This window comes from Oncorhynchus clarkii, chromosome 20 (assembly GCF_045791955.1).
Source record: "Oncorhynchus clarkii lewisi isolate Uvic-CL-2024 chromosome 20, UVic_Ocla_1.0, whole genome shotgun sequence".
NCBI lineage: Eukaryota > Metazoa > Chordata > Actinopteri > Salmoniformes > Salmonidae > Oncorhynchus > Oncorhynchus clarkii.
Window position 1 is genome coordinate 7,060,804 of NC_092166.1, and position 27,504 is coordinate 7,088,307.

Consider the following 27,504-nt stretch of genomic DNA (forward strand, 5'->3'; position numbering starts at 1 on the left):
GGGGGTTATTGGGGATGGGGTTCATCCTCTTGGTTGTTGGTGCATTAGGGGGTTATTGGGGATGGGGTTCATTCTCTTGGTTGTTGGTGCATTAGGGGGTTCTTGGGGGTGGGGTTCATCCTCTTGGTTGTTGGTGCATTAGGGGGTTATTGGGGATGGGGTTCATCCTCTTGGTTGTTGGTGCATTAGGGGGTTATTGGGGATGGGGTTCATTCTCTTGGTTGTTGGTGCATTAGGGGGTTCTTGGGGATGGTTCATCCTCTTGGTTGTTGGTGCATTAGGGGGTTATTGGGGGTGGGGTTCATTCTCTTGGTTGTTGGTGCATTAGGGGGTTCTTGGGGGTGGGGTTCATCCTCTTGGTTGTTGGTGCATTAGGGGGTTCTTGGGGGTGGGGTTCATTCTCTTGGTTGTTGGTGCATTAGGGGGTTCTTGGGGGTGGGGTTCATCCTCTTGGTTGTTGGTGCATTAGGGGGTTCTTGGGGGTGGGGTTCATCCTCTTGGTTGTTGGTGCATTAGGGGGTTATTGGGGGTGGGTTTCATCCTCTTGGTTGTTGGTGCATTAGGGGGTTCTTGGGGATGGGGTTCATCCTCTTGGTTGTTGGTGCATTAGGGTGTTCTTGGGGGTGGGGTTCATCCTCTTGGTTGTTGGTGCATTAGGGGGTGGGGTTCATTCTCTTGGTTGTTGGTGCATTAGGGGGTTATTGGGGGTGGGGTTCATCCTCTTGGTTGTTGGTGCATTAGGGGGTTCTTGGGGGTGGGGTTCATTCTCTTGGTTGTTGGTGCATTAGGGGGTTCTTGGGGGTGGGGTTCATCCTCTTGGTTGTTGGTGCATTAGGGGGTTCTTGGGGGTGGGGTTCATCCTCTTGGTTGTTGGTGCATTAGGGGGTTCTTGGGGGTGGGGTTCATTCTCTTGGTTGTTGGTGCATTAGGGGGTTCTTGGGGATGGGGTTCATCCTCTTGGTTGTTGGTGCATTAGGGGGTTATTGGGGATGGGGTTCATCCTCTTGGTTGTTGGTGCATTAGGGGGTTATTGGGGGTGGGGTTCATTCTCTTGGTTGTTGGTGCATTAGGGGGTTCTTGGGGATGGGGTTCATCCTCTTGGTTGTTGGTGCATTAGGGTGTTCTTGGGGGTGGGGTTCATCCTCTTGGTTGTTGGTGCATTAGGGGGTGGGGTTCATCCTCTTGGTTGTTGGTGCATTAGGGGGTTCTTGGGGGTGGGGTTCATCCTCTTGGTTGTTGGTGCATTAGGGGGTTCTTGGGGGTGGGGTTCATTCTCTTGGTTGTTAGTGCATTAGGGGGTTCTTGGGGATGGGGTTCATCCTCTTGGTTGTTGGTGCATTAGGGGGTTATTGGGGATGGGGTTCATCCTCTTGGTTGTTGGTGCATTAGGGGGTTCTTGGGGGTGGGGTTCATCCTCTTGGTTGTTGGTGCATTAGGGGGTTCTTGGGGATGGGGTTCATTCTCTTGGTTGTTGGTGCATTAGGGGGTTCTTGGGGGTGGGGTTCATCCTCTTGGTTGTTGGTGCATTAGGGGGTTATTGGGGATGGGGTTCATCCTCTTGGTTGTTGGTGCATTAGGGGGTTATTGGGGATGGGGTTCATTCTCTTCGTTGTTGGTGCATTAGGGGGTTCTTGGGGATGGGGTTCATCCTCTTGGTTGTTGGTGCATTAGGGGGTTATTGGGGGTGGGGTTCATTCTCTTGGTTGTTGGTGCATTAGGGGGTTCTTGGGGGTGGGGTTCGTCCTCTTGGTTGTTGGTGCATTAGGGGGTTCTTGGGGGTGGGGTTCATCCTCTTGGTTGTTGGTGCATTAGGGGGTTATTGGGGATGGGGTTCATTCTCTTGGTTGTTGGTGCATTAGGGGGTTCTTGGGGGTGGGGTTCATCCTCTTGGTTGTTGGTGCATTAGGGGGTTATTGGGGATGGGGTTCATCCTCTTGGTTGTTGGTGCATTAGGGGGTTATTGGGGATGGGGTTCATTCTCTTGGTTGTTGGTGCATTAGGGGGTTCTTGGGGATGGGGTTCATCCTCTTGGTTGTTGGTGCATTAGGGGGTTATTGGGGGTGGGGTTCATTCTCTTGGTTGTTGGTGCATTAGGGGGTTCTTGGGGGTGGGGTTCATCCTCTTGGTTGTTGGTGCATTAGGGGGTTCTTGGGGGTGGGGTTCATTCTCTTTGTTGTTGGTGCATTAGGGGGTTATTGGGGGTGGGGTTCATTCTCTTGGTTGTTGGTGCATTAGGGGGTTCTTGTGGGTGGGGTTCATTCTCTTGGTTGTTTGTGCATTAGGGGGTTCTTGGGGGTGGGGTTCATTCTCTTGGTTGTTGGTGCATTAAGGGATTCTTGGGGGTGGGGTTCATTCTCTTGGTTGTTTGTGCATTAGGGGGTTCTTGGGGGTGGGGTTCATTCTCTTGGTTGTTGGTGCATTAAGGGATTCTTGGGGGTGGGGTTCATTCTCTTGGTTGTTGGTGCATTAGGGGGTTCTTGGGGGTGGGGTTCATTCTCTTGGTTGTTGGTGCATTAGGGGGTTCTTGGGGGTGGGGTTCATTCTCTTGGTTGTTGGTGCATTAGGGGGTTCTTGGGGGTGGGGTTCATTCTCTTGGTTGTTGGTGCATTAGGGGGTTCTTGGGGGTGGGGTTCATTCTCTTGGTTGTTGGTGCATTAGGGGGTTCTTGGGGGTGGGGTTCATTCTCTTGGTTGTTGGTGCATTAGGGGGTTCTTGGGGGTGGGGAATGGAATTAATTAGATTTTTTATTAGATTTTTTCTTCCGGGGGGGGGGGGGGGGACTGTGGGACAGGTCTCGAATGGTTGAGTGACAGCTATTGGGGAACTGTGGGGGGATCTTAGAGTGTACGGATTCACGTGTTTTGGCCTGGTGGGAGATCTGTCAAGGTGCCCTGGAGCAGGGCATTGACCCTGGATGCTTCTGTGTGTCTCTCTGAATGGGAATCTGTTGGATGACTGGTATGATGTAGTTATTGAGCGGCTTCACTGCAAGTATATTGTATGTTTGGAATATTCAATGAATAATAAAACACATTTTAAAAAATTACAAACCAAAAAATTCAAGGAATCGTTCACAAACATTGGCACATTGTAAGATTAGATAACGGTATCGGTAATGTGTTTTCGGACCTTCCCTTGGTCGTATTCTCGCGGGGCAGAAACCTCAGAGATCAATTGATAAACTCTGATTTACCACCCCAAGATATCCCTACATACAACGTCTATTTGTGCCTCTACTGGATGGAAACTACAAGTGTAATGGCTGTGCTCAATGCAATGGTACCTATAAATGTAGATCCTTCAAACAGGGAAACAGATCCCAATCAAAGGTGTTATCACGTGCTCCACTAAGGCAGTTATTTATTTTATAACTTGTCCTTGTGGTAAAAATTATGTGGGTAAAACAAAGCTTAAATTAAAAGTAAGGTAATTATTTTGGGGGGGGGGGGGGGGTTAATGCCATCCGCCCAGCAAAGGGCTACCCGTCCTCAGCATCTGGCTCTGAGGAGTATTCCTCAGAGACGAAGCAATACACCAAACTATTTAACAAAATGCCATATTGCATTCTGTCTCTATTGTTCATTCAGTTAAGCCTATACTCGATTTAACTGTAATTTCTGCATTTATAAAGCATTTTTAAACGTGCCTCACTTATCCTTAATGTATTTGGCGTGGGCTACGGCCAAACAGTAGCCTGTGTGAAGTTGGGTTAATAAACTGTAAATTTGTGCACTCAATCCTTCGTTTGGACAATTGTTCCTTTAAATGATCTAGTCAGGTCTTTACAGTACTGACACACGGTGGTAAAGTTAGCTAGCGTTTCTCCATTCAATAATGCAACGTTCGCTGGCTAGCTACATTAGCTAAGCCCCTTGGACATTGTCAACACATTTTACAACTTGGTCAGTATATGTTACAAAACAAAATAATTTAGTTAAATTTAACTATTTACACTATTTGTACGTTATGACCCAGAACAAATTAAGAGACAGACAGAAACCAGTTGCTTTCATTTAGACTCAAGGATGATCTATTATATTGACAACAAGATAGCCAAGTGAACGATCTAACAATGGAAATACATGTCTTCAATGATTGAGGGCAGGCGAGCTCAAGTGGAACCATTCTAGCCAATGAGAGGGCAGATACACGTGTGAACAACAGGCACAACTAAGTCGTTTGTCTCAAAGTTGACGGAATGCTACGTGAGTCCACTTAAATCAGTACATTTGTAACACCCTAAACAATACCAAACTTCTATTCAATCAAATAAGCCTCACGTAATTCTACACTCTCTCTCATAGACCACCATTCAAAAATCTCATGTGGACAGATTTAGGGGAGAAGTAAATCCTCTTGCTTCGCCTCTTCCTTTCTGTTTGACTGCAGATGAGAGGTGAGAGGTCTGTGTGGCATCACTTACAGGTGACAGCCCAGCGTTCTTCTGGCTTCTTATTCACTTTTTTTTATGTACAAATATACACTTTCAGTCATGAAATATTGAATAAAAAGGTTAACAATGTTTTGTGGACGATTTTTTTGTAGAAGCGAGAAGTGACACTTTCTGGAGGCTAACTGCGTTAACTAAGGTTAACTGATTTCACGGATTGTGTCTAAAACGGGAAAGAAGTGGGTGTAGCGGATGAAAATTAGCCGGCTGGCTAAAACCGTCACTTTTACTGAAACGTTGATTAATGTGCACTGTCCCTGTAAAAAATAAAATAAACTCAAACTTGCCTACCTGGTTAAATAAAAGTGAAATAAAAAATTAAAATAATAATAATTAGTTACGAAAGAGTTATAATATGACCCTCAACTATACCATTTCATCCGTAATATTTACCCTGAGGATTTGAACCCTGTTGGGATTCACTAACACTGGTATGGCATAAGCACATTTTGAAAACAGCCATTAACTGTATACATGATGGCGAGCACTGTGGGGTTATGTGTAGGCATAGTACCCACCAGGTTTGATGCATGCCATGGCAGCCATTTTGTGCCGGAGCACACATCCCACATCAATTGTGACAGTGGGGAGAGAGATGACAATAGGATAACATTACTATGTCATTGTACAATTACATCTATTTAAGATACCTAAATATGAGCTCTTGCATAGCATGACATAACTGTTTTCCAAAATGTAGATTGAATTAAAGGCGCTAAATGCTGGAGACTCCACAGAGTTGGGTAAATCTGCCTTTACCTACCAGACCCCTGTCATGTGGAATAATCTCCTATTAACGTTTCATTTGGATGTGTTGTTGTCTCTGTGTCAGTTTAGGAGAAAGACATTTTTATATTGATAAAAATGTGTTTGTTTTGTTTGATTGTGTATATAATATTTGCCATTTATAAAATGTTGGGTTTTAAATAGTGTATAATGGTATGTTCTGTATTGTTTTAAGGGTACATTTGCAAATGAGACTTAGGTCTCAATGTGTTTTTCCTTGGTTTAAAAAAAAAAGAAATTCACTATAAGATATGCTATGGATATATTTAATTAACCTGTAATAATGCAGTTAGGACCTGTTATAACACGTTCATGAGACACTTATAGATGTGCAACTGCGTTATTACAGGTTAATGAAATATATCCATAGCATATCTTATAGCGCTTTTTTTTTTAACTAAGGAAAAACTCATTGAGACCTAAGTCTCATTTGCAAATGTGTCCTGGGATCAATACAGAACATACAATTATACACCATTTAAAACATGGCTATGTAGTCGAAGTAAATCGTTACCAAATTTGGAAAATTCAATAACAGTGACCTAAAAATATATATATTTTTTTAATGCATTGTTTATTTACAGTCATTACAGTCACGATCAAAGATATTTTATACAACTTTTTTGTTTATGACACTTGTTCACTCGCACTGTGAAAGCTAAACATACTCGTCACAAATAAGGGCTTTCCTACTTAGAAAGTGTCTCAAATAATTGATCGGCTCATTGATACGGTCCGACCAAAGAGATTGATGAACTAATATCAATATTAGTTAATATTGCCAATTAACTTTATAATATAGAGATGGATAGAGGGCGCACTTGCCCACAATGGAGATTCTGTCACAGAAACCATCGTTGTAAAGAAAATACGTGTTTTCTCTTTCCCATCTCTATACTTTCTAAACAAATGCAACAATAACAAGGCACAAAACAGCCCGGCTGACTTTACAGAACCATAAAGACCAATGAAAATGCATGGTACCAGTACAGGCCCAATGCTGTCATGGTTAGCTCTTTTCCCATCACTGGAATCGTCAAACACAAACCCTCAACCAGACTTCGACTGTCCAGCCTTTGTGGTCATCAGCTAAAACTGAGAAGGTCTTTAGACCAGCCAAAGGAAGAGTCCCATCATGACCAATGCTTTCAGCAACGTACACAAGAGCCAAAAGTATCTCCAGCTCTCAGAAAGGGACCTCTTCTCCCCATGTCACTGCCTCAGCCTCAGACATGGTCAGATAACCAAAGAAGTCTAAGTCTGATGCAAGAGTAGGCAACCGGGGGAGGGGGGGGGGGGGTGCGACGACGACGACAGTACAACCTCTCTCACTGGGACTGTTAGCCATATTGGTTTGTCTTTCCGTTACCAGACCTTTCCGTTACCAGACCTTTCCGTTACCAGACATGGCATTGTGGAACAGAGCATGGTTGCACAGCCCCTCGATTGTTATGAGGGACTTCTGGTCGCACGCAAAAGGTTGTACTATGACTGTGCCTTCAAAGCGAGAGTGCCTGTGTGGTGTCCGTATCGGACATGACCGATGAGCGGCCAGGTCCTCCCTGGATCTTGCTGAGTATCCCCTGGGCCGGACAGCAGTGGTAGATGCGGATAAGCTTGAGGACGTCTCTGCGGAAGCGTTCGCCCACAAATACATAAAGGAAGGGGTTGAGGCAGGCATGCATGTAGGCCAGGCTCTTCAGTACCTGGCCTGCCACGTCGAAACGCTTTTCCGCCCCGCAGTCCATTCCGGTGTTGTTGACCGCCTTGGTGGCCTCCACCACCAGCACGCTGTTATATGGCAACTGGGAGAGGACAAACACAGCCACCACCACCATGATCACGCGCAGCGCCTTGTGCTTCTTGAAGTTGCGGGTTTTGAGCAGGGTGCGGATGATGCCGGCGTAGCAGAACACCATCACCAGGAGGGGCAGGCAGAAGCCCATGCAGATCTGAAGCCCCAGGACCAGGATCTTGGTGCGGTTGTTCTGGTTACTCCAGTAGACCATGGTGCAGTAGAACTGGCCATCCAGCTCCTTGACGTTGGCGAACATGAACTCGGGCAGGGCCAACAACACGGCCAGGAGCCAGACGCAGGCGCACACGAACTTGCTGCAGCTCAGCCGCTGTCTCTTGGAATTCTGGGCCATGGTGGTCTGGACGATGACCACGTAGCGATCGACACTGATGCAGGTAAGCAGCAGCATGCTGCTGAAGAAGTTGATCTTGTAGAAGGCAGAGGTGACCTTGCAGAGGCCCAAGCCGAAGCTCCATCCCTGGTTGGCCTCCACGGCCCATAAGGGTAGAGTGCCCAAGAAGAAGAGGTCGGCCACAGCTAGGTTCAACAGGTAGATATCGGTCATGGTCTTGAGACGCTGGCGGAAGTGCAGGTAGATCCACACCACGGTCAGGTTACCCAGGCCTCCCAGGATGACAATGGACCAGTAGAGAGGCGGTTCATACTGGCCTCTGAAAGCCCTAACGGCAGATTTGTCACACATAAAGTTATCCACATCATCCTCACCAACCGTAGGGGTGAAGCTGGAGTCGTAGTCGTACACCTGTGTGTAAGACAGGACAACATAGCTTGTTGGACATGTTGTGCCAGTAAATTGTGCCAGTAAATTATGAACAGAATATATGGTTGCGGACAGAAATATTGGCACACTTTTCTTAAATATTTTCCTATTTATTGTCAAATTTAAAAAATACAATTAAAATAACTTTGTCAGATTCTTAAATTGCAGAATACATTTTATTTTTGCAAACTTGGCCATTTTAAATCAGGGCCGGATTACCGAACGGGCACGCAGGGGGGTTGGGGGTCCCCTGGAGGTAGGGGGGCCACCAAATAGCATATGATAACAAAATGTTTCATTGCAGGAAATTAGCTTCGAAAATGCTAAATGTTTTCTTAGCCTCATGACAAAATGTGTAGAATAGCATTATAAAACTGAAAATGTTTCTCTCTGCACTATGGCGGAATCAGTTTTCCTAAAAAATGACAAAATTATTGGCAACCCCAGAGCTAGTGCTTGGTTACACAGCCTTTGGACAAAACTGCAGACAAACGCTTCTGGTAGCATGCTGCAAATGAGCATGCTGCACCTTTCTACTGAAAATGTGACTTTTCAGCATCAAATTGCTCTAAATTCATCAATATTTGAAGGGGGCCCTCCACCAACTGCTGTTTTCAGATCTCGTTTTTGGATGTGATTCAGATCTGGACTCCAGAACAGTCCAGCATCTTTTCTTAACCATTCCAAGGGGCTTTTTTTATGTGTGTTTGGTGCCGTTGTCCTGCTGGAAGACCCACAACCGTCGATGGAGACCCAGTTTTTGGCCACTGGGTTGAACATTAGACTACAAAAGACCTGATAATCTGCTGATTTCACGTTCAAGGCCCCCAATACCAGAGGCAGCAAAGCAACCCCAAAGCATTATTAAATCTCCCCCATCGTTGATTGTAAGGTGGGTGTTCTTTTCATTGAATTCTTCATTTGGCCATCAATAAACACAGCGCTGATCTGTATTGCCAAAGCGCTCTAATTTTGTTAAATTGGTCCACACATTTTTTTTTTGTGGGGTGTAGGCTTGTTTAAGTGGGTTTTTGAGAAGTTCAATCAGTTTCCTTCAGCATTGTGGTCTTCCTGTGTTTAACCAACGGCCAAATAAAACCAACGGTTTTAACCAACGGTTCAAATAAAATAACACCATCCTCTACAATCAGGTTTGATACTGCTAATGGATTGCTTTGCTGCCTCTGGTACTAGGGGCTTTGAATGTGTGCAAGACGTCATGAAATCAGCAGATTATTTTTTGGCGTGCAATGTTCAACCCAGTGTCCAAAAAACTGTGTCTCTGTTGAAGGTTTTGGGTCTTCCATTGGACCACAACCCCAAAGCACCCTGGAATGGTTCTAGAAGAAACACTGGACTGTGCTGGAGTGGCCAGTGAAGAGTCCAGATCTGAATCACATCCATAATCCATGGCGAGAGATGAACACAGCAGTTGGTGAATGGGACCCCTTAAACGTAGAAGATTTGGAACGGTTTTCTGCAGAAGAGTGGGCCAAATTGCCAATAGAAAAGTTCAGCAAGCTCATTGATGGCTGCATGAAGCATTTGTTGGCAGTTATCTTGGCCAATGGCTACGCAACCAAGAACTAGCTCCGAAGTGTCAATCATTTTGTCCATGCCATTTGTCTTTATTTTCAAAATTAAAATGGTCAACTTAACTTTACAATGTTTAACATCCAATCAGGTGGGGAGATCAAACGTTTTTTGTTCAATTCCAAGTACTTATAGAAGAAATAGGGAATTATTTCAAGAAAAGTGCAATGGTGCCAATATACTGTACACATACTTAAGGTCTTCAACATTGTATCTCATAAGAGCATGGGGGGAAAACATCGATATACATGTCATTTAACTGTTATGAATTAAAATAATTAAAATTTGATGTGATTTTTTTTTGTTGCTATTTCCTACCAATATAACACACACACTATTTTACACAAATGGTATAAAAAAGTACAACAAATTAAATATATATATATATATATTAGTGTACAAGTTGTTTACCTCTGAATCCATTGGTGAAGTCACCATGTCACCTATAACTGGCATCTGAAAAGAGACGGGAGAGAAACAACAAATTAGTCAGGAAAATAACACACAGTACAGTATAGCATGATGAAGTAGATACTTTATACTTACATTTCAAATCTGCTATCATAAATGTTAATATAATTTGAGAAAACTACACGAGACCAGCTGTTCAGACAATTTTACTTACAGTTGTTCTCTGCTAGTGAGATGTCAAACAGGCGCTTAAATTCAAGATGCTTGTTGGTTGCTTCCTTATCACGGAGTTGCTTTAGAGAACTGTCTGGCAACTGTTTGCTCTCCAGAGGCTTATAAAGGTTTCAGTTAAACCACAATTGACGTCAGGTTGCAAAGCAGGGTGATATTCTGTAGTGCTAATTTGCGTGTTTTGCCCGCATCTCGCTAAAGCAAACCTGCAGCGTGCATACAACCTCATGCAACTTCTCGGGGATTTTAGTCGTATATGAAGATGTGTAGCTGCCTGTATACAATGGATGAGTCATAGGAAATCCCTTTTATTCTCAGCAGAAGTCTCCATTCACCTGAGATCTATGCCAAAAGAACGCTTTCCTCAGGACACCTTTTGTTCACATACTGATTTACAGTTCATTTCAGAGATCCCCAAAATCTCCAGGATGACAGCCATGTGCTTTGGATTTCTTGACTGTAGTATAAACATAAGAAGGTGCATTATGCTTTTTTTGCCAAGGGCGCACACACACACGCACGCACACACACGCACGAACACGCACACGCACACACAATCTCTTCCCTCCTGTTAGGATTAGGAATGAAGGGCTATTGTAACAATCCTCTTCGTCTGATGAAGAGTTGTCAAGATCGGACCAAAACGCAGCGTGGTAAGTGTCCATGTTAATATTTATTTTAACTCAGACCACTAAGACAAAATAACAAAAAAATAGACCAACACGAACCAGTTCTGTCTGGTGCAGACACAGAGACAGAAAACAACTACCCACAAACACCGGTGGGAACAGGCTACCTAAGTATGGTTCTCAATCAGAGACAACGATTGCCAACTGCCTCTGATTGGGAACCATACCAGGCCAAACACATAGAAGTACAAAACATAGAACAAAACATAGAATGCCGACCCCAACTCACGCCCTGACCAAACCAAAATATAGACATAAAAAAGGAGCTAAGTTCAGGACGTGACACCTATGCTGTGCTAAACTACTTAGGTTTGTTACTTCAGGCACCATGGTTACAAAACCGTTTCATTATATTACTGTAGTTGATTGACTAGAACCCACACACTTTGGCCAGAGAGTCCACTCACCTGGTGTCCCAGGTCTAAATCATTCCCTGATTAGAGGGGAAGGATGCAAACCAGTATTGCATGAAGAGCTGTCGAAGCCTATACAGTAGGTGTTTTCAAAAAGACACTGTAACATAAGGCTACAACATGGGTGGTTGTAGAATCCTATTGTGCCTTCTCCTGGATCCTCATTATATGTTATTATATATGATATGGTGATTTAGTAGACGTCTGTCTCTACTTGTCGAGGCGCCGGGGTCGACACTGGAGCAGAAGGGTAAGGTGATACACTCCAACCAGATGCCGTCAAGTTAAGAATTTTGCTCGAGGTGTTTACCGTACTTTTGTTTTCTTACCGTTCAAGAGTACCACAGTGTCGGGCCTGCTGTCATGTGACGATCGAGTCGTTTAAACAACCAGATGAACTGAAGACATGACAACGCACCGAGGGTATATTTAGTTGTAGGCACGGTTCCAAATACCGTTGTGTGTGTTTGCGTTACAACACTTTGAAAATATTTTGAATTTCGTAATGTACATGGGGCCTATGAACATTAATTATGGAACCACTCCCTATTCAAATCAGGGTTGATTGGAAAAAGCTGTTCAGAAGAAGACGTTGTATTATCATATCTTTGTACTCCCCGACGAAGGCCATGCGGCCGAAACACGTCAGAGTGGTTTTTTCATCTTTGTTTCCATTGTCATACAAATAAAGGCATTTTTGTATTAATTATATGAAGAGTGCCTTGGTCCTCCCTTCTTTGTGAAGTCATTTCAAAATGCCTAGTCTAGTAATATCATCCCGTCTCGGCTCACGTCTCTAATCGGTTCTGCCTGAATAACCCCTGGATGCTATCAGCTGTACGTTATATGGTGATTCGACACTGTCATGCCTGCCTTGACTCGCCTTTCAGGCCTCCGTTGCAACAGCTACTGATATATCACCTGTCTCTCATATCAATCTGCACATCCTTTAGGGCCAAGACATACTGAAAAACATGGGCAGGAAAAGTAGTATAACTTAATGGAAATTAGACATAAGTGTGTGTGTGTCTCTCAGTGTGTGTGTCACAGTGTGTGTGTGTGTGTGTGTATCAGTGTGTGTGTGTGTGTCTCTGTGTGTGTGTGTGTGTGTGTGTGTGTGTGTGTGTGTGTGTGTGTGTGTGTGTGTGTGTGTGTGTGTGTGTGTGTGTGTGTACTCTACACTGTAATAAGATATCTTTACTTTACTTGAACTCTTCATCATAAGGGACTGCTTATAATGATGATAAAGCCTATAACCACTGTAAAGACACGAAACAGTGTTTAGACTAGCAAACTTGCTAACCAATAGCTTACCTTCAATCTTCAATTCAAGCCTACTAAAAAGTGTGTGCTCTCAGGCCTGGAGGGAAACAAAAGTAATTCCCCTATTGTACTTAAGAATAGTAAAGTCCCCTTAACTGGCTCAAATAGCCGACCAATCAGCCTGTTACCAACCCTTAGAAAACCTTTGTAAAAAAAATGGTGTTTGACCAGATACAATGCTATTTTACAGTAAACAAACTGACAACAGAATTTCAGCATTCTTATAGGGAAGAATACTCAACAAGCACAGCACTTATACAAATGACTGATGATTGGCTGAGAGAAATTGATGATAAAAAGATAGTGGGGCTGTTTTGTTAGACTTCAGTGCTGCTTTTGACATTATAGATCATAGTCTGCTGCTGGGAAAACATATGTGCTATGGTTTTACACCCCCTGCTATAATGTGGATAAAGAGTTGCCTGTCTAACAGAATACAGTGTTCTTTAATGGAAGCCTCTCCAACAAACTCCAGGTAGAATCAGGAATTCCCCAGGGAAGTTGTCTAGGCCCCTTACTGTTTTTCAATCTTTACTAACGACATGCCACACTGGCTTTGATTAAGCCAGCGTGTCCATGTATACAGATGACTCAACACGTCAGCTACCTCAGGGACTGAAATGACAGCAACACTTACCAAAAAGCTGCAGTTAGTTTCAGAACGGGTGTCAAGGAATAAGTTAGTCCTAAAACATTTCTAAAACTAAAAGCATTGTATTTGGGACAAATCATTCACTAAACCCTAAACCTCAACTGTGAAGCAACACAAACACAGGCACATGCATACAAACACAAGATAACATATGCACTACACATGTACACGTGTATTTTGTGTTATAGATAAGTAGTAGTAGAGTTGATGTCCGAGGACACCCACTTAATATGTTGTGAAATCTGTTATGAATGTATCGTAATGTTTTTAAAATGTATAACTGCCTTAATTTTTGCTGGAACCCAGGAAGAGTAGCTGCTTCCTTGGCAGAAACTAATGGGGATCCATAATAAACCCCAGGAAGAGTAGCTGCTGCCTTGGCAGTAGCTAATGGGGATCCATAATAAATACAAATACCTAGATAACAGTTTGTGTCCTGAGAGTGTAAAGCCAGTTGCCATGAGCTGACACCAACTTGACTGTTTATAACATCTGTTATGCCATCATTATGATAGTGTTATGACGACTGAATGACAAAGGGTTAAAATAAAGTGATATTAAACAGATCAATGGGGGGGGGTAAAGTTAAATGCGAAACATGATTGTTAATGCCATTAGATATGTAACCTATTCTTACATCACTGTGTTTGGGTACAGCTGATTTGGTAATACTGAGATGTGATGAGAAAAGTGTTGCAATCAATCCAATGCAATGAAACTGGTATAACAACACAACAACTTGTGTTTTTTTGTGAGCGAGAACTCGTGACTGCTGTCTATGATCGGGGGTTAAAGTTCAACACGGTGAAGCCATTGTAACAGAATAACCAGACTTCACACAATGGTGGGTTTCCAAAAAGTTGTAACAGTGGGAGCCGCAGAGGGCAGATTTTAAACCAATTAAAAGGACTGAGAACATAACAAATATATACATTCAAAACTGTGTGGTGTTTACAGTCTTAGTAATTCCCCGAAATACGGTGCATTCGGAAAGTATTCAGACCCCTTCCCTTTTTCCACATTTTATTACGTTACGGCATTATTCTACAATGGATGAAATAATTTTTTCAATCTACACACAATACCACATAATGACAAAAAATTAAAAATTAAAATAAAAAAAACATACCTTATTTACATAAGTTACATAAGCTTGAAATTGAGCTCAGGTGTTTCATCCATCCTGTTTCCATTGATAATCCTTGAGATGTTTTTACAACTTGATTGGAGTCCACTTATTGTAAATTCAATTGATTGGACATGATTTGGAAAGGCACACACACCGATCTATATAAGGTCCCACAGTTGACAGTGCATGTCAGAGCAAAAACCAAGCCACTAGGTTGAAGGAATTGTCCGTAGAGCTCAGAGACAAGATTGTGTCGAGGCACAGATCTGGGGAAGGGTACCAAAACATTTCTGTAGCATTGAAGGCCCCCAAGAACACTGTGGCCTCCATCATTCTTAAATGGAAGAAGTTTGGAAGCACCAAGACTCTTCCTAGAGCTGTCTGCCCGGTCAAAGTTAGCAATCTTGGGAGAAGAGCCTTGGTCAGGGAGGTGACCAAGAACCCGATGGTCACTCTGACAGAGCTCCAGAGTTCCTCTGTGGAGATGGGAGAACCTTCCAGAAGGACAACCATCTCTACAGCACTCCACCAATCAGGCCTTTATGGTAGAGTGGCCAGACGGAGGCCACTCCTCAGTAAAAGGCACATGGCAACCCACTTGGAGTTTGCCAAAAGGCACCTAAAGGACTCTCAGACCATGAGAAACAAGATGATCTTGTCTGATGAAACCAAGATTGAACTCTTTGGCTTAAATGCCAAGCGTCACGCATGGAGGAAACCTGGCACCATCCCTACGGTGAAGCATGGTGGTGGCAGCATCATGCTGTGGGGATGTTTTTCAGCAGCAGGGACTGAGAGACTAGTCAGGATCAAGGGATGGACGAACGGAGCAAAGTACAGAGAGATCCTTGAAGAAAACCTTCTCCAGAGTGCTCAGGACCTCAGACTGGGGTGAAAGTTCACCTTCCAACAGGACAACGACCATAAGCCCACAGCCAAGACGACGCAGGAGTGGCTTCGGGAAGTCTCTGAATGTCCTTGAGTGGCCCAGCCGGAGCTCGTACTTGAACCAAATCAAACATCTCTGGAGAGACCTGAAAATAGCTGTGCAGCGACGCTCCCCATCCAACCTGACAGAGCTTGAGAGGACCTGCAGAGAAGAATGGGAGTAACTCCCCAAATACAGGTGTGCCAAACTTGTAGCGTCATACCCAAGAAACTTGAGGCTTTCATCGCTGCCAAAGGTGCTTCAACATAGTACTGAGTAAAAGGTCTGAATACTTATATAAATTTGATATTTCCATGTATTTATGAATTTGCTAACATTTCTAAAAAACCTTGTTTTTGCTTTGTCCTTATGCGGTATTGTGTGTAGATTGATGAGGGTGGGGGGAAAAAACATATTTAATCAATTTTAGAATAAGGCTGTAACGTAACAAAATGTGGAAAAAGTCAAGGCGTCTGAATAATTTCTGACCGTTCTATATATGTTTGTTTTGCTGTGTGCTTCTTCTGCTTCATGCGCATCTGACTCTAAGATTACATCATCCTGTGGTCAACTTGAAATAGCTTCCAGGAAAGAAAGGTCACATTTTTCCTGCACACTGTCTTTGAACACAATCGACAACAACAACACTCAAAACGTCTGCAACTCTATTGGGAGCTGATGGTATACTTAGGCAATATGTCCCAAGGGGTTGTTGTATATGGCCAATATACCACGGGTAAGGGCCTTTCTTAAGCATGACGCAACGCGGAGTGCCTGGATACAGCCCTTAGCCGTGGTATATTGGCCGTATACCACAAGCCCCCCGAGGTGCCTTATTGCTATTCTAAACTGGTTACCAACGTAATTACAGCATTAAAAGGCAATGTTTTGCCATACCTGTGGTATACGGTCTGATGTGCCACGGCTGTCAGCCAATCAGCATTCAGGGCTCGAACTCCCCAAGTTTATAAAAGAGGTTATAGCTGCATTGGGTCCATCGCTGTCGAGTATGGGAGTAGCGACTTCCATCATAGGAAGTATAATGTCATTGTAAGTTGGTATGTCCTAAAATGTACACCGTATCAATGTCCATAATATTGCCAACAAACATGTCATTGTGACCTGACATTTCTATTGGTGAACAATGCCATCTGTTTACATTCAGAAGAGAATGGCACACATCAGAGGAAGAGGAAGTGGGTCAGTGTGGGCAAATCTTAGTTTTCTGTTTATGTTCACAGAGGACATGACACACACTTGCACATGAAGCACACGTGCACACGTCTGGTGTGGGTAAAGATAGCAGTACCAATCACAGAGCCCTCAGCCTCTGCTCAAAAGGTTGAACAACTCCTTGAGAGCACCAAAATGAGCAGCTATTCAACCGAGTAAAGTTTATTGAACTTTTTACAATATTTTGTAGAGAAAAAGAATACAGTGAAAGTATTCGGCCCCCTTGAACTTTGCGACCTTTTGCCACATTTCAGGCTTCAAAATTAAAGATATAAAACTGTATTTTTTTGTGAAGAATCAACAACAAGTGGGACACAATCATGAAGTGGAACGACATTTATTGGATATTTCAAACTTTTTTAACAAATCAAAAACTGAAAAATTGGGCGTGCAAAATTATTCAGCCCCCTTAATATCCAATAAATGTCGTTCCACTTCATGATTGTGTCCCACTTGTTGTTGATTCTTCACAAAAAAATACAGTTTTATATCTTTATGTTTGAAGCCTGAAATGTGGCAAAAGGTCGCAAAGTTCAAGGGGGCTGAATGCTTTCGCAAGGCACTGTAAGCTGCAATCCTGTGGAAATGATACTGACGACAGTGTAATTTATTTTCTAATGTGTGCACAAGTTTGGTAAAAAATGGAATGCCGTCAAGCCATAACGGTTCATTCAAGATATTTACAGACAAAAAAACTGTGGCTACAGTATACCATTGTTAATGATTTGAAGTAGGTTATTTATCTAAACCTACTTAGGTCTAATTTTTGATTTTATTATTCATATCAACGGCATGCAATGTAGCCAATGTAGCCAATACCCACTTTTGTAAACTAATGTCACAAAATGTTATTTCGAGCTCACCTTTTAATATTTTTTTTTTTACTCCAAACGTGTAACCTTGGTAACCACATGCAGTCACAAACAGAAAGTGAAGAAAAGGGGGGGGGGGGGGGGGGGGGGGCTGTGCCCAAAGCTAGTAGCCAAAAATAAGGTGTGGTTAGAACCTAGCAGCAAGGCAAGGAGGTTCTAGACACATCTTTTGGAATTATATTGGCAGCTCTACGCATACTGAGAAAATACAGCACCTGCAAAAGCTGCCCAAGTACGACAAGCCAAAGCCTAATTTGGTTTATTACACTTTTTTCAATAGTTAGTTCATCTTTCCTAATCCTTTCAAACATATTAAAACATATTTTGAAGTTTGTAATTTTGGTAACACTTTGCAGTATTACTATAACGTTATACAAATGGGCAAATATAAAAAATAAAAATATTATCTCCGGGCATACCACATCTGTAATCTCTACCCAAACCAGACGTGTGCACGTGTGTGTCATGTCGTCTGTGAAACACAAACAGAAACCTACCTGCTCATATAAGTCATTACAAAACGTATTACATTGTACTTACGGTACATCATTAGGCACACCATAATAATAAAACGAATTGTGTAAATTTGTAATTGTTCCATTATCATGTACAGTAAACTAAATAATTACCTACAATAAGCTAATACTATTTACTATATATATAAATATATATATATAATAATCTTAGCTAATTGTTTGCTCAAATATGCAGTATAGCTGCAGGTTCTTAACTAATATTAAATAAATGAATAGATTTTAACTAGTGATTTTTTTTTTTTTAACCAAACCTCAGATGAACAACAGATGAACCTTCCTACGCACAACAGGGTTGTCGTGACAACAGTCCGTCCTGTATAATTACTGTGTATGACTTCCTGTGTAGCGTGACAAACTTTCACAGCAGTTGCGTGTGGGGGTTGGCTGTCCTGTTTAGAACATTGTATGGTGTACTTTATCTGGGGCCTTTGCATGCCAAGCGCAGACCACAAAAATAACGATATTTGAGGAACAGGACAGAGATGACAGAGAGAAGCGTACACACACACACACACACACACACTGACATTCTCACATGCACTCTCCAACTATCCTGTTTCTACTCACAAACACATAATTATGCAACTAATGTAATTATGCAATTTCTAATCAAAACACAGTAAATTGATGAGTGCACAGACACTCAGTCACACATTCACATATAAAATTATATGAGTTTGAAAAACGTATAGAAAATTATAATAACATATCCAAGACTTTATAATGTAACAGAGCCAACATAAATGAGCAGGGGGTCAGGTGTAAGATGCAATGTTTATTGTGTAGTCTATAAATCAGGTAAAGTGGGGCATAGGGGAGGGGGGGGGGGGGGGGGGGGTAGGTTAAAAGAGTTGCTTGAGCATCTGAACGTCCAATGTTCCAGAGGTACCCTGGTGGAATCAGGTGGATTCAGAGTCTGCGGATGCGGTTTCAGAGATCAGGGAGGTCTCTGTGTGTTCTAAAGGGGAGCAAAGTGAGTAAAGTACAAAAATATATATATATATATATATATTACAACTGTTAGGGTAGTACTGTAATTAGACTTGGCATCAAAAATGAACTCAATGTTAGGAAGGTGTGCATCCGTTTTGTGTACTCAGTGTGTATTGACTAATGGCTTTACATGATGACGTGACGACTTGTAAGAAGGCATGTAAACGTTACACGGAGAGCACAAAACATTAAGAACACCTCCCTAATATTGAGTTGCACCCCCCCCCATCATTGCCCTCAGAACAGCCTCAGTTTGTCAGGGTATGAACTCTAACAAGGTATCAAAAGTGTATCACAGGGATGCTGGTCCATGTCGACTCCAATGCCTCCCACAGTCGTGTGAAGTTGGCTGGATGTCCTTTGGGTGGTGGATCATTCTTGATACACACGGGAAACTATTACCACACCTTATTCAAGGGCACTTAAATATTTTGTCATGCACCATTTCACCCTCTGAAATGGCACACACGCACAATCCATGTTTCAAAAGGGTTAAAAATCCTTCGGTAACCTGTCTCCTCCCCCTCCTTCATCTACACTGATTGAAGTGGACATCAGGTGACATCAATAAGGAATAATAGCTTTCACCTGGATTCACCACATGTTATGACAGGTTGATACCGTACCAAAATGACTGACCTGTTATGATCTCTTTAACTTGTAGTCCCCCTCCTCCACCTCCAGCTAGAAAGACAGATATGAAAGGAAAACCAGATGAGGGGATGGAGAAAGAGCACAGAAGAGATAGCGAGGGAGATACCTTGTTTAGCCATATTCAAACATTTTTACTCATGAGATGTTGTGACCCAAAAAAAAAAAAAAAGCTGTTCAGCAACTTCCCCATTGCTAAACGTGTTACAGACTTCAGCGAAGAAAATAATATGACCAGAAGGGTAGTTTTCCATTCTCCTACCCTGAGGCTCCCTCTATGTGTGTGAACTTGCCTTTGTATCTAGCCTGGGTAGGGGAGGTAAAGGGGAGCCCTGGGGAGTGCTGGAGCGGGGAGCGTCCCAGCCTGCAGGATGGAAATGTGGAGGTGAATGAGGGCTCTGTCTACCCCTACACTCTCCCTCCACACTCCCTAGGGCTCTGCTCACCTCTACACTCTCCCTCCACACTCCCTAGGGCTCTGTCTACCCCTACACTCTCCCTCCACACTCCCTAGGGCTCTGCTCACCCCTACACTCTCCCTCCACACTCCCTAGGGCTCTGTCTACCCCTACACTCTCCCTCCACACTCCTTAAGGGCTCTGTCTACCCCTACACTCTCCCTCCACACTCCCTAGGGCTCTGCTCACCCCTACACTCTCCCTCCACACTCCCTAGGGCTCTGTCTACCCCTACAATCTCCCTCCACACTCCCCAGTGCTCCTGCCCCCTACACTACCCCTACACTCTCCCTCCACACTCCCCAGTACTCCTGCCCCCTACACTACCCCTACACTCTCCCTCCACACTCCCCAGTGCTCTTGCCCCCTACAATCTCCCTCCACACTCCCCAGTGATCCTGCCCCCTACACTGCCCCTACACTCTCCCTCCACACTCCCCAGTGCTCTTGCCCCCTACAATCTCCCTCCACACTCCCCAGTACTCCTGCCCCCTACACTACACCTGCCCTCCACACTCCCCAGCACTCCTGCCCCCTACACTACACCTGCCCTCCACACTCCCCAGCACTCCTGCCCCCTACACTACACCTTCCCTCCACACTCCCCAGTACTCCTGCCCCCTACACTACCCCGACACTCTCCCTCCACACTCCCCAGTACTCCTGCCCCCTACACTACACCTGCCCTCCACACTCCCCAGTACTCCTGCCCTCCACACTCCCCAGTACTCCTGCCCCCTACACTACACCTGCCCTCCACACTCCCCAGTACTCCTGCCCCCTACACTACCCCGACACTCTCCCTCCACACTCCCCAGTACTCCTGTGCCCTACACTACACCTGCCCTCCACACTCCCCAGTACTCCTGCCCCCTACACTACACCTGCCCTCCACACTCCCCAGTACTCCTGCCCCCTACACTACACTTGCCCTCCATACTCCCCAGCACTCCTGCCCCCTACACTACACCTGCCCTCCACACTCCCCAGCACTCCTGCCCCCTCCATGCCAGCTCCAGTGGTCCTACTGATAAACAATCGTCCAGGTGGTCTGACTGGGACATCTCCAGAATGGATTAGTTAAGATTTCTCGATAAATCGATTAGCCAAATGTAAAATAGATATAGGATTTTAGAAAGGGCCCATCCTGAGTTATTTAAAAAAATATATATTTTCAATTTGTATTATTATTTTTAAAAAACAAATTTTTACTGTTGTGTGACATCCATTTGGGTACTTTTTAGGGGGCGGGGGTTAAAAAGTAGCCACTCACTGAAAGCCTATGGGTGCTCGCACCGCCATTTTGAGTTGTATTTTCCCACATGGTATTTTTGGCCACTCTATTCACCCCCACTATACTCCCTTGTTTCAAATGTTTCTCACCCGAGAAACTGTAGGAAGATGTTGTAAATCCGGATGTCTCAGGTAATCTGGAGGAAAAAGAGTGAAAATTTAACAGTTAAATCCCTCCTCGTAGTCTTTTTAGATTACATTATATATTATGCCTTCATTTACCTTCATTACCACTTAAATTCAAACTGAACGCAGAGACATAAAAATGGTATCAACGACTTTTATAACTTTTATAACTTGTATAGCTGCTTTAATTGCCTTACGTTTGCTGGACGTCAAGAAGAGCAGCTGCTGCCTTGGCAGCCTTATTCTAATTATTTATATTTATAACAAATACAAATCTGACTCTGGGGAAGTAGAATAACACATTCTTTGCCAGAATCTTACAGTATCCTTTTAATACTGTATGTATTTATTGTACTGACTTGAGGTGGTCTCCTTCCAGCAGGGTCCTGTAAGTGGAGATCTCCACGTCTAGAGCCAGCTTGACGTCCAGAAGCTCCTGGTAGGCCATGATCTGCTTGTGGAGGTCAGTTTTGGCCACCTCGATGGCCGACGTCAAGCTGGAGATCTGACCCTGGTACCCGGCCACGCCCATGCTTGACTGGGCATGGGCTTCTGCCAAGCTCTGCTCCAGGGACATGTTCTGGAGAGAAGGGGTGGAGAGAGAGCAGAGGAATGGAGGAGTGTGAGGGCTGGGATTCCGGACAGAGTAAGGTAGGATGGTAAAGGAGTGAAGGAGATTATGTGAGAAAAGTAGAAGTGAGACAGGGAAGAGGAGAAGAGAGAGTGTGGGAATGGGAGGGGAATGGGAAGAGGAGAAGAGAGGGTGTGGGAATGGGAGAGGAATGGGAAGAGGAGAAGAGAGAGTGTGGGAATGGGAGGGGAATGGGAAGAGGAGAAGAGAGGGTGTGGGAATGGGAGAGGAATGGGAAGAGGAGAAGAGAGGGTGTGGGAATGGGAGAGGAATGGGAAGAGGAGAAAAGAGGGTGTGGGAATGGGAGAGGAATGGGAAGAGGAGAAGAGAGAGTGTGGGAATGGGAGGGGAATGGGAAGAGGAGAAGAGAGGGTGTGGGAATGGGAGGGGAATGGGAAGAGGAGAAGAGAGGGTGTGGGAATGGGAGGGGAATGGGAAGAGGAGAAGACAGAGTGTGGGAATGGGAGAGGAATGGGAAGAGGAGAAGAGAGAGTGTGGTAATGGGAGGGGGATGGGAAGAGGAGAAGAGAGAGTGTGGGAATGGGAGGGGAATGGGAAGAGGAGAAGAGAGGGTGTGGGAATGGGAGGGGAATGGGAAGAGGAGAAGAGAGAGTGTGGTAATGGGAGAGGAATGGGAAGAGGAGAAGAGAGAGTGTGGGAATGGGAGAGGAATGGGAAGAGGAGAAGAGAGAGTGTGGTAATGGGAGGGGGATGGGAAGAGGAGAAGAGAGAGTGTGGGAATGGGAGGGGGATGGGAAGAGAAGAGAGGGTGTGGGAATGGGAGGGGAATGGGAAGAGGAGAAGAGAGAGTGTGGGAATGGGAGAGGAATGGGAAGAGGAGAAGAGAGGGTGTAGGAATGGGAGGGGAATGGGAGGGGAATGGGAAGAGGAGAAGAGAGAGTGTGGGAATGGGAGAGGAATGGGAAGAGGAGAATAAAGAGTGTGGGAATGGGAGGGGAAGACGATAGAAAGACAGGGAATACATGGAAAGTAGAGAGTTGAGTGAGATGGGGAATAATTAGAGAGATGATGAATTCTACACCAGTATTTAGCTATAGTAACTATTGTATTTGCATGTTGTAATGTCTTGGATGAGCAAAGATCTTTAGACAGTGAAAATCATCTCTTGTTTAAGAAAGGAACAGCATTTTTTTTTCAACAGAAAAAAAAACAACAACTGCAAATGAATTTGTGCAAGTTCCCTCTGAGGAAGTCTGTCTGGCGCATTCAGAGCTGGTGTCATCTGTGGGACTTTCCTGTCACTCAGAGAACCTGATACAGATTCAACCACTTCCTGTGTCTTCTGCATACTACTTCCTGATGTGATTTATCATAAAGTCTGAAGGTGATCTGCTGGGAAGCAGTGTTCTGAAACAGCAGTTAAACAGTCGGTGTAGCTGGTGAACCGTGTGAAAATGTTTTTTTTGTTGCTTTGTTGGCTGAGGTACATTTTGCACAAGGTCTTACTCAGTTGTTTAAATGCAGGTGGTTTCTCTTCTGAAATTGGCCTTGTGATAGCACTCTGGTGGGGATTCTCCACATGGTCATAGTGAGGCATTTTATTTGCATTTATTGAACTAGGGAATTCAGTTGAGAACAAATTCTTATTTACAACTTATCTACAATTTACAGCCTACCCCTTGCCAAACCCAAACGACACTGGGCCAATTGTGCGCTGCCCTATGGGACTCCCAAATCACTGCCGGTTGTGATACAGCCTGGAATCGAACCAGGGTCTGTAGTGAGGCCTCTAGCAGTGAGATGCAGTGCCTTAGACCACTGCACCACTCGGGAGATAAGACCAAGACTTTGAGATCAAAATGTTAGGTGTCCCCTCCCACCCCCAAAACCTTACTGTAAAGAGGATACACTAGAGGGACCCAAAATACACGTGGATCCATGTCGACATGAAAATAGTGAGAGAAAGACAAGATAGACAGGTCTCTACATAAATCATGCATTAATGTCAAAGAGAGAATTTTTTTGCATGAAAAAAATATATTGACGACTATCCTAATATGGATGACGTACGCAGATATCAAGTGGCTATCTTGGCCCAATAGTGCATTTTTTTTTTTGTGTGTGAGGTGATGTAGTAAGATGGAGGGTCCCACTCACTGCAGTGACCAGACCTTGGAGCTCTAGACCGAAAGTCTGCAGCTCCTTCCGGGCCCCTGAGATTTCCATCTTGGCCTCTGAGACAGCCTCTGAACTCTTGGCGGTAGCGGTCTGTATCTCTTCCATCTGCAGGAGGAGAGAGACGCTCCCTATTAAAACACTATTGACGTTCTTTGGGAATAGCTCATTTAAACAAGCGCCATTTTGTCACTTGGTACCAGGTAGTTGCCACTCAGTAGTGTTAAACCATACAGATTACGAGAAAGTATCAAAAAGTATGCTTTGTTATGACAGACAGACAGACAGACAGACAGACAGACAGACAGACAGACAGACAGGGTAGACAGGGTAGACAGACAGACAGACAGACAGACAGACAGACAGACAGACAGACAGACAGACAGACAGGCCAGGGTAGACAGACAGAGACAGACAGACAGAGACATACAGGCCAGGCTAGACAGACAGACAGACAGGCCAGGCCAGGGTAGACAGACAGGCCAGGCTAGACAGACTGACAGGCCAGGCCAGGCCAGGCTAGACAGACAGAGACAGACAGAGACATACAGGCCAGGGTTGGCAGACAGACAGGCCAGGGTAGACAGACAGACAGACAGACAGGCCAGGCCAGGCCAGGGTAGACAGATAGAGACAGTCAGGCCAGGGTAGACAGACAGGCCAGGCTAGACAGACAGAGACAGACAGAGACATACAGGCTAGACAGACAGACAGACAGACAGACAGACAGGCCAGGGTTGGCAGACAGACAGGCCAGGGTTGGCAGACAGACAGGCCAGGGTAGACAGACAGGCCAGGCCAGGATTGGCAGACAGACAGGCCAGGGTAGACAGACAGGCCAGGCCAGGTTTGGCAGTTAGATAGGTGCAGTAAATGGTTGAAGAACCTTCAGTTTGTAGTAGGCGTCTGCCTCATCTCTGTGTTGCTGTACAGACTTCTCGTACTCCAGCCTGATCTTGTTGAGAGCGGTGGAGATGTCAAAGGACTTGCCCGTGTCAACCTCGATCATGGACACGGACGTGTCCATAGACGTGGTGCCCAGTTTGGACTGCAGAGTGGACAATTCCTGTGTGGATAGAAGTTGGACAGTGATGTACAGAGTCAGCTAGACAGAGTCAGCTAGACAGAGAGTCAGCTAGACAGAGAGTCAGCTAGACAGAGAGTCAGCTAGACAGAGAGTCAGGTGTGATGAACACATACACTTCGACAACCAGATATCAAAATAATGACATTGTTCATTTACTATACTCATACTTAATTTACTATTACTAATTTACTATACTCATAAACATAAACACTTAATTCTCTGTACCTCTTCCTGCGTCTTGCTGACAAAGTCCAGTTCGTCCTTCAAGCTGGAGTACTTGGCGTCCAAATCAATGCGTAGTTCAGATGCCAAATCTATGTCCTGGAAAGAGAGAGCGATAGTGGTACATCTACACGCTGAACGAATTCGGAGGGAGAGTAGGGAATTTTGACATGGGGGAGGAGGAGTACGTCCATAAAAATGAACGCCATTATCCCAGTAAAAAAAAAAAAAATGCCTCTTTGTTTCTCTCTTTACCTTCTTCATAGCAGAAATGTCAGAGTCCAGCTGAAACTTCACACCTTGCTCAAAGTCAAACCTGCAACAACATGCAGCAAAGGATTAAAAAACCTTTTTAATGCACCATTCAGCTGTACAAGGAAGTTACATCTAACCATCAAGCTTGTCTATAGAGGGGCCAGATGAATATGGGACGAGGATTAAAAAACCTTTTTAATGCACCATTCAGCTGTACAAGGAAGTTACATCTAACCATCAAGCTTGTCTATAGAGGGGCCAGATGAATATGGGACGAGGATTTATTTTTTAAAAGTGCTATGCAAAATAAAAGCTATCCGGTCAAGAGGCATATTTTGAACAAATTGAGGAATCTTAAAGGATCAAGGTTTTGAGTTTTCATATAGTTTTATCAAACCGAATAAAGTAATAACTGCTTCTTGAATGTTCAATTACTTACAGTATTTGGCTAAATAAAGGTGGACTAAGTTAGAATATTGATAGTTGTATTGTGCTAGTACTCTAACCAATATATTAAATCATTCTCTGAAAGTGAAATAAAATATGTGAAACGGACACTCACTTGGCCTTGAGTTCGTGGGCAGTGCCACGAACGTTGTCCAGCTCGATCTCCAGTTTGATGGTGTCCAGGGTGAGCGTCTCCAGGGCAACACGGTACTCGCTGAGCTGAGCCTCGTACTCCGCTGTGGTGGTGGTGGAAGACTCTGGAGACCCCATGTCCGCACCCCCTGACAACTGGGACAGTCTGGCCTCCAGGATGGCGTTCTCCTGCTGGAGGACTCTCACTTTGCCCATGTACGAGGAGAAACGTTCGTTGAGGCCGGACAGCATGTTCTTCTCTGCCTGCCGGGACCGCATAGGAGCCAATGCTGGGCCCAGAGAGGTACCCAATGCCATGGCCGACCCGCCACCGATCCCCCCTGCTGCCATGGTGCGTCCCATAGCGAAGGCAGGACTGGCCATCAGGGCTCCACCGCCACCACCCCCATAACCTCCACCTCCACCATAACCTCCACCATAACCTCCACCATAACCTCCGCCTCCACCATATCCTCCACCATAACCTCCACCATAACCTCCACCACCACCACCTCCACCTCCACCTAAGCCACCACCGAAACCCAGCCCACCCCCTGCTCCCCCACCCAACCCCAGCCCAGACCCCATAGCCAGTCCACTTCCCAAGCCCAGCCCCATGCCCAAGCCTCCTCCGCCACCTCCCCCAAAGCTACTGCCACCTCCCCCAAAGCTACTGCCACCTCCCCCAAAGCTACTGCCACCACCCCCAAAGCCATCTCCAACTCCCCCAAAGCCAAAGCCCAACCTGGCTCCACCGCCTCCTATTCCCCCAGACAGGCCATGGCCACCACCGGCCGACATCCTGGAGGACCAAGTCACGGACATGATGTGCAGCTGAGGATCACAGCATATGCAGCAGATGTAAGAGAATGGGAGATAGAGCTGTCTATGAGAGTCGATTCCCCAAAGAAAGCAGATCTGGATTTATATACTGTGGAGCCAGGGAGTGTGGAGGGGGGGGGGGTTGTGGGAGTGGAAGAACAGGACGAGGCTTGTGACTGTGCCACACCACCACTCAGGCACAGACAGAGCCCTCGGGGTGCTGGAGCACCTGCCCTTTCGATTGGTGGTAAAAAATATATATGTACAGTTGAAGTGGGAAGTTTACATACACCGTAGCCAAATACATTTAAACTCAGTTTTTCACAATTTCTGACATTTAATCCTAGTAAAAATTCCCTGTTTTAGGTCAGTTAGGATCACCACTTTATTTTCAGAATGTGAAATGTCAGAATAATAGTAGAGAGT

General features: G+C 44.7%; 2 protein-coding genes across 2 annotated transcripts; both read right to left on the reverse strand.

Moving 5' to 3' along the window:
- Positions 1 to 5,784: 5,784 nt before the first annotated feature.
- On the reverse strand, positions 5,785 to 10,129 carry LOC139377224 (C-C chemokine receptor type 9-like). The gene is made up of 3 exons (XM_071120225.1): positions 10,034 to 10,129; positions 9,820 to 9,864; positions 5,785 to 7,797 (listed from the first exon to the last, which is right to left on the reverse strand). The coding sequence occupies exons 2-3, from the start codon at positions 9,862 to 9,864 to the stop codon at positions 6,736 to 6,738; spliced, it is 1,107 nt and encodes a 368-aa protein (XP_070976326.1). The 5' UTR covers positions 10,034 to 10,129; the 3' UTR covers positions 5,785 to 6,735.
- An 8,519-nt stretch (positions 10,130 to 18,648) lies between these two features.
- LOC139377225 (thread biopolymer filament subunit gamma) lies at positions 18,649 to 27,137 on the reverse strand. Its single transcript, XM_071120226.1, has 9 exons — positions 26,240 to 27,137; positions 25,678 to 25,738; positions 25,426 to 25,521; positions 25,000 to 25,179; positions 24,096 to 24,221; positions 21,706 to 21,926; positions 21,311 to 21,357; positions 19,458 to 19,502; positions 18,649 to 18,783 (listed from the first exon to the last, which is right to left on the reverse strand). Exons 1-9 carry the CDS (start codon positions 27,079 to 27,081, stop codon positions 18,725 to 18,727), a joined length of 1,677 nt encoding a protein of 558 aa, XP_070976327.1. The 5' UTR covers positions 27,082 to 27,137; the 3' UTR covers positions 18,649 to 18,724.
- Positions 27,138 to 27,504: the final 367 nt, after the last annotated feature.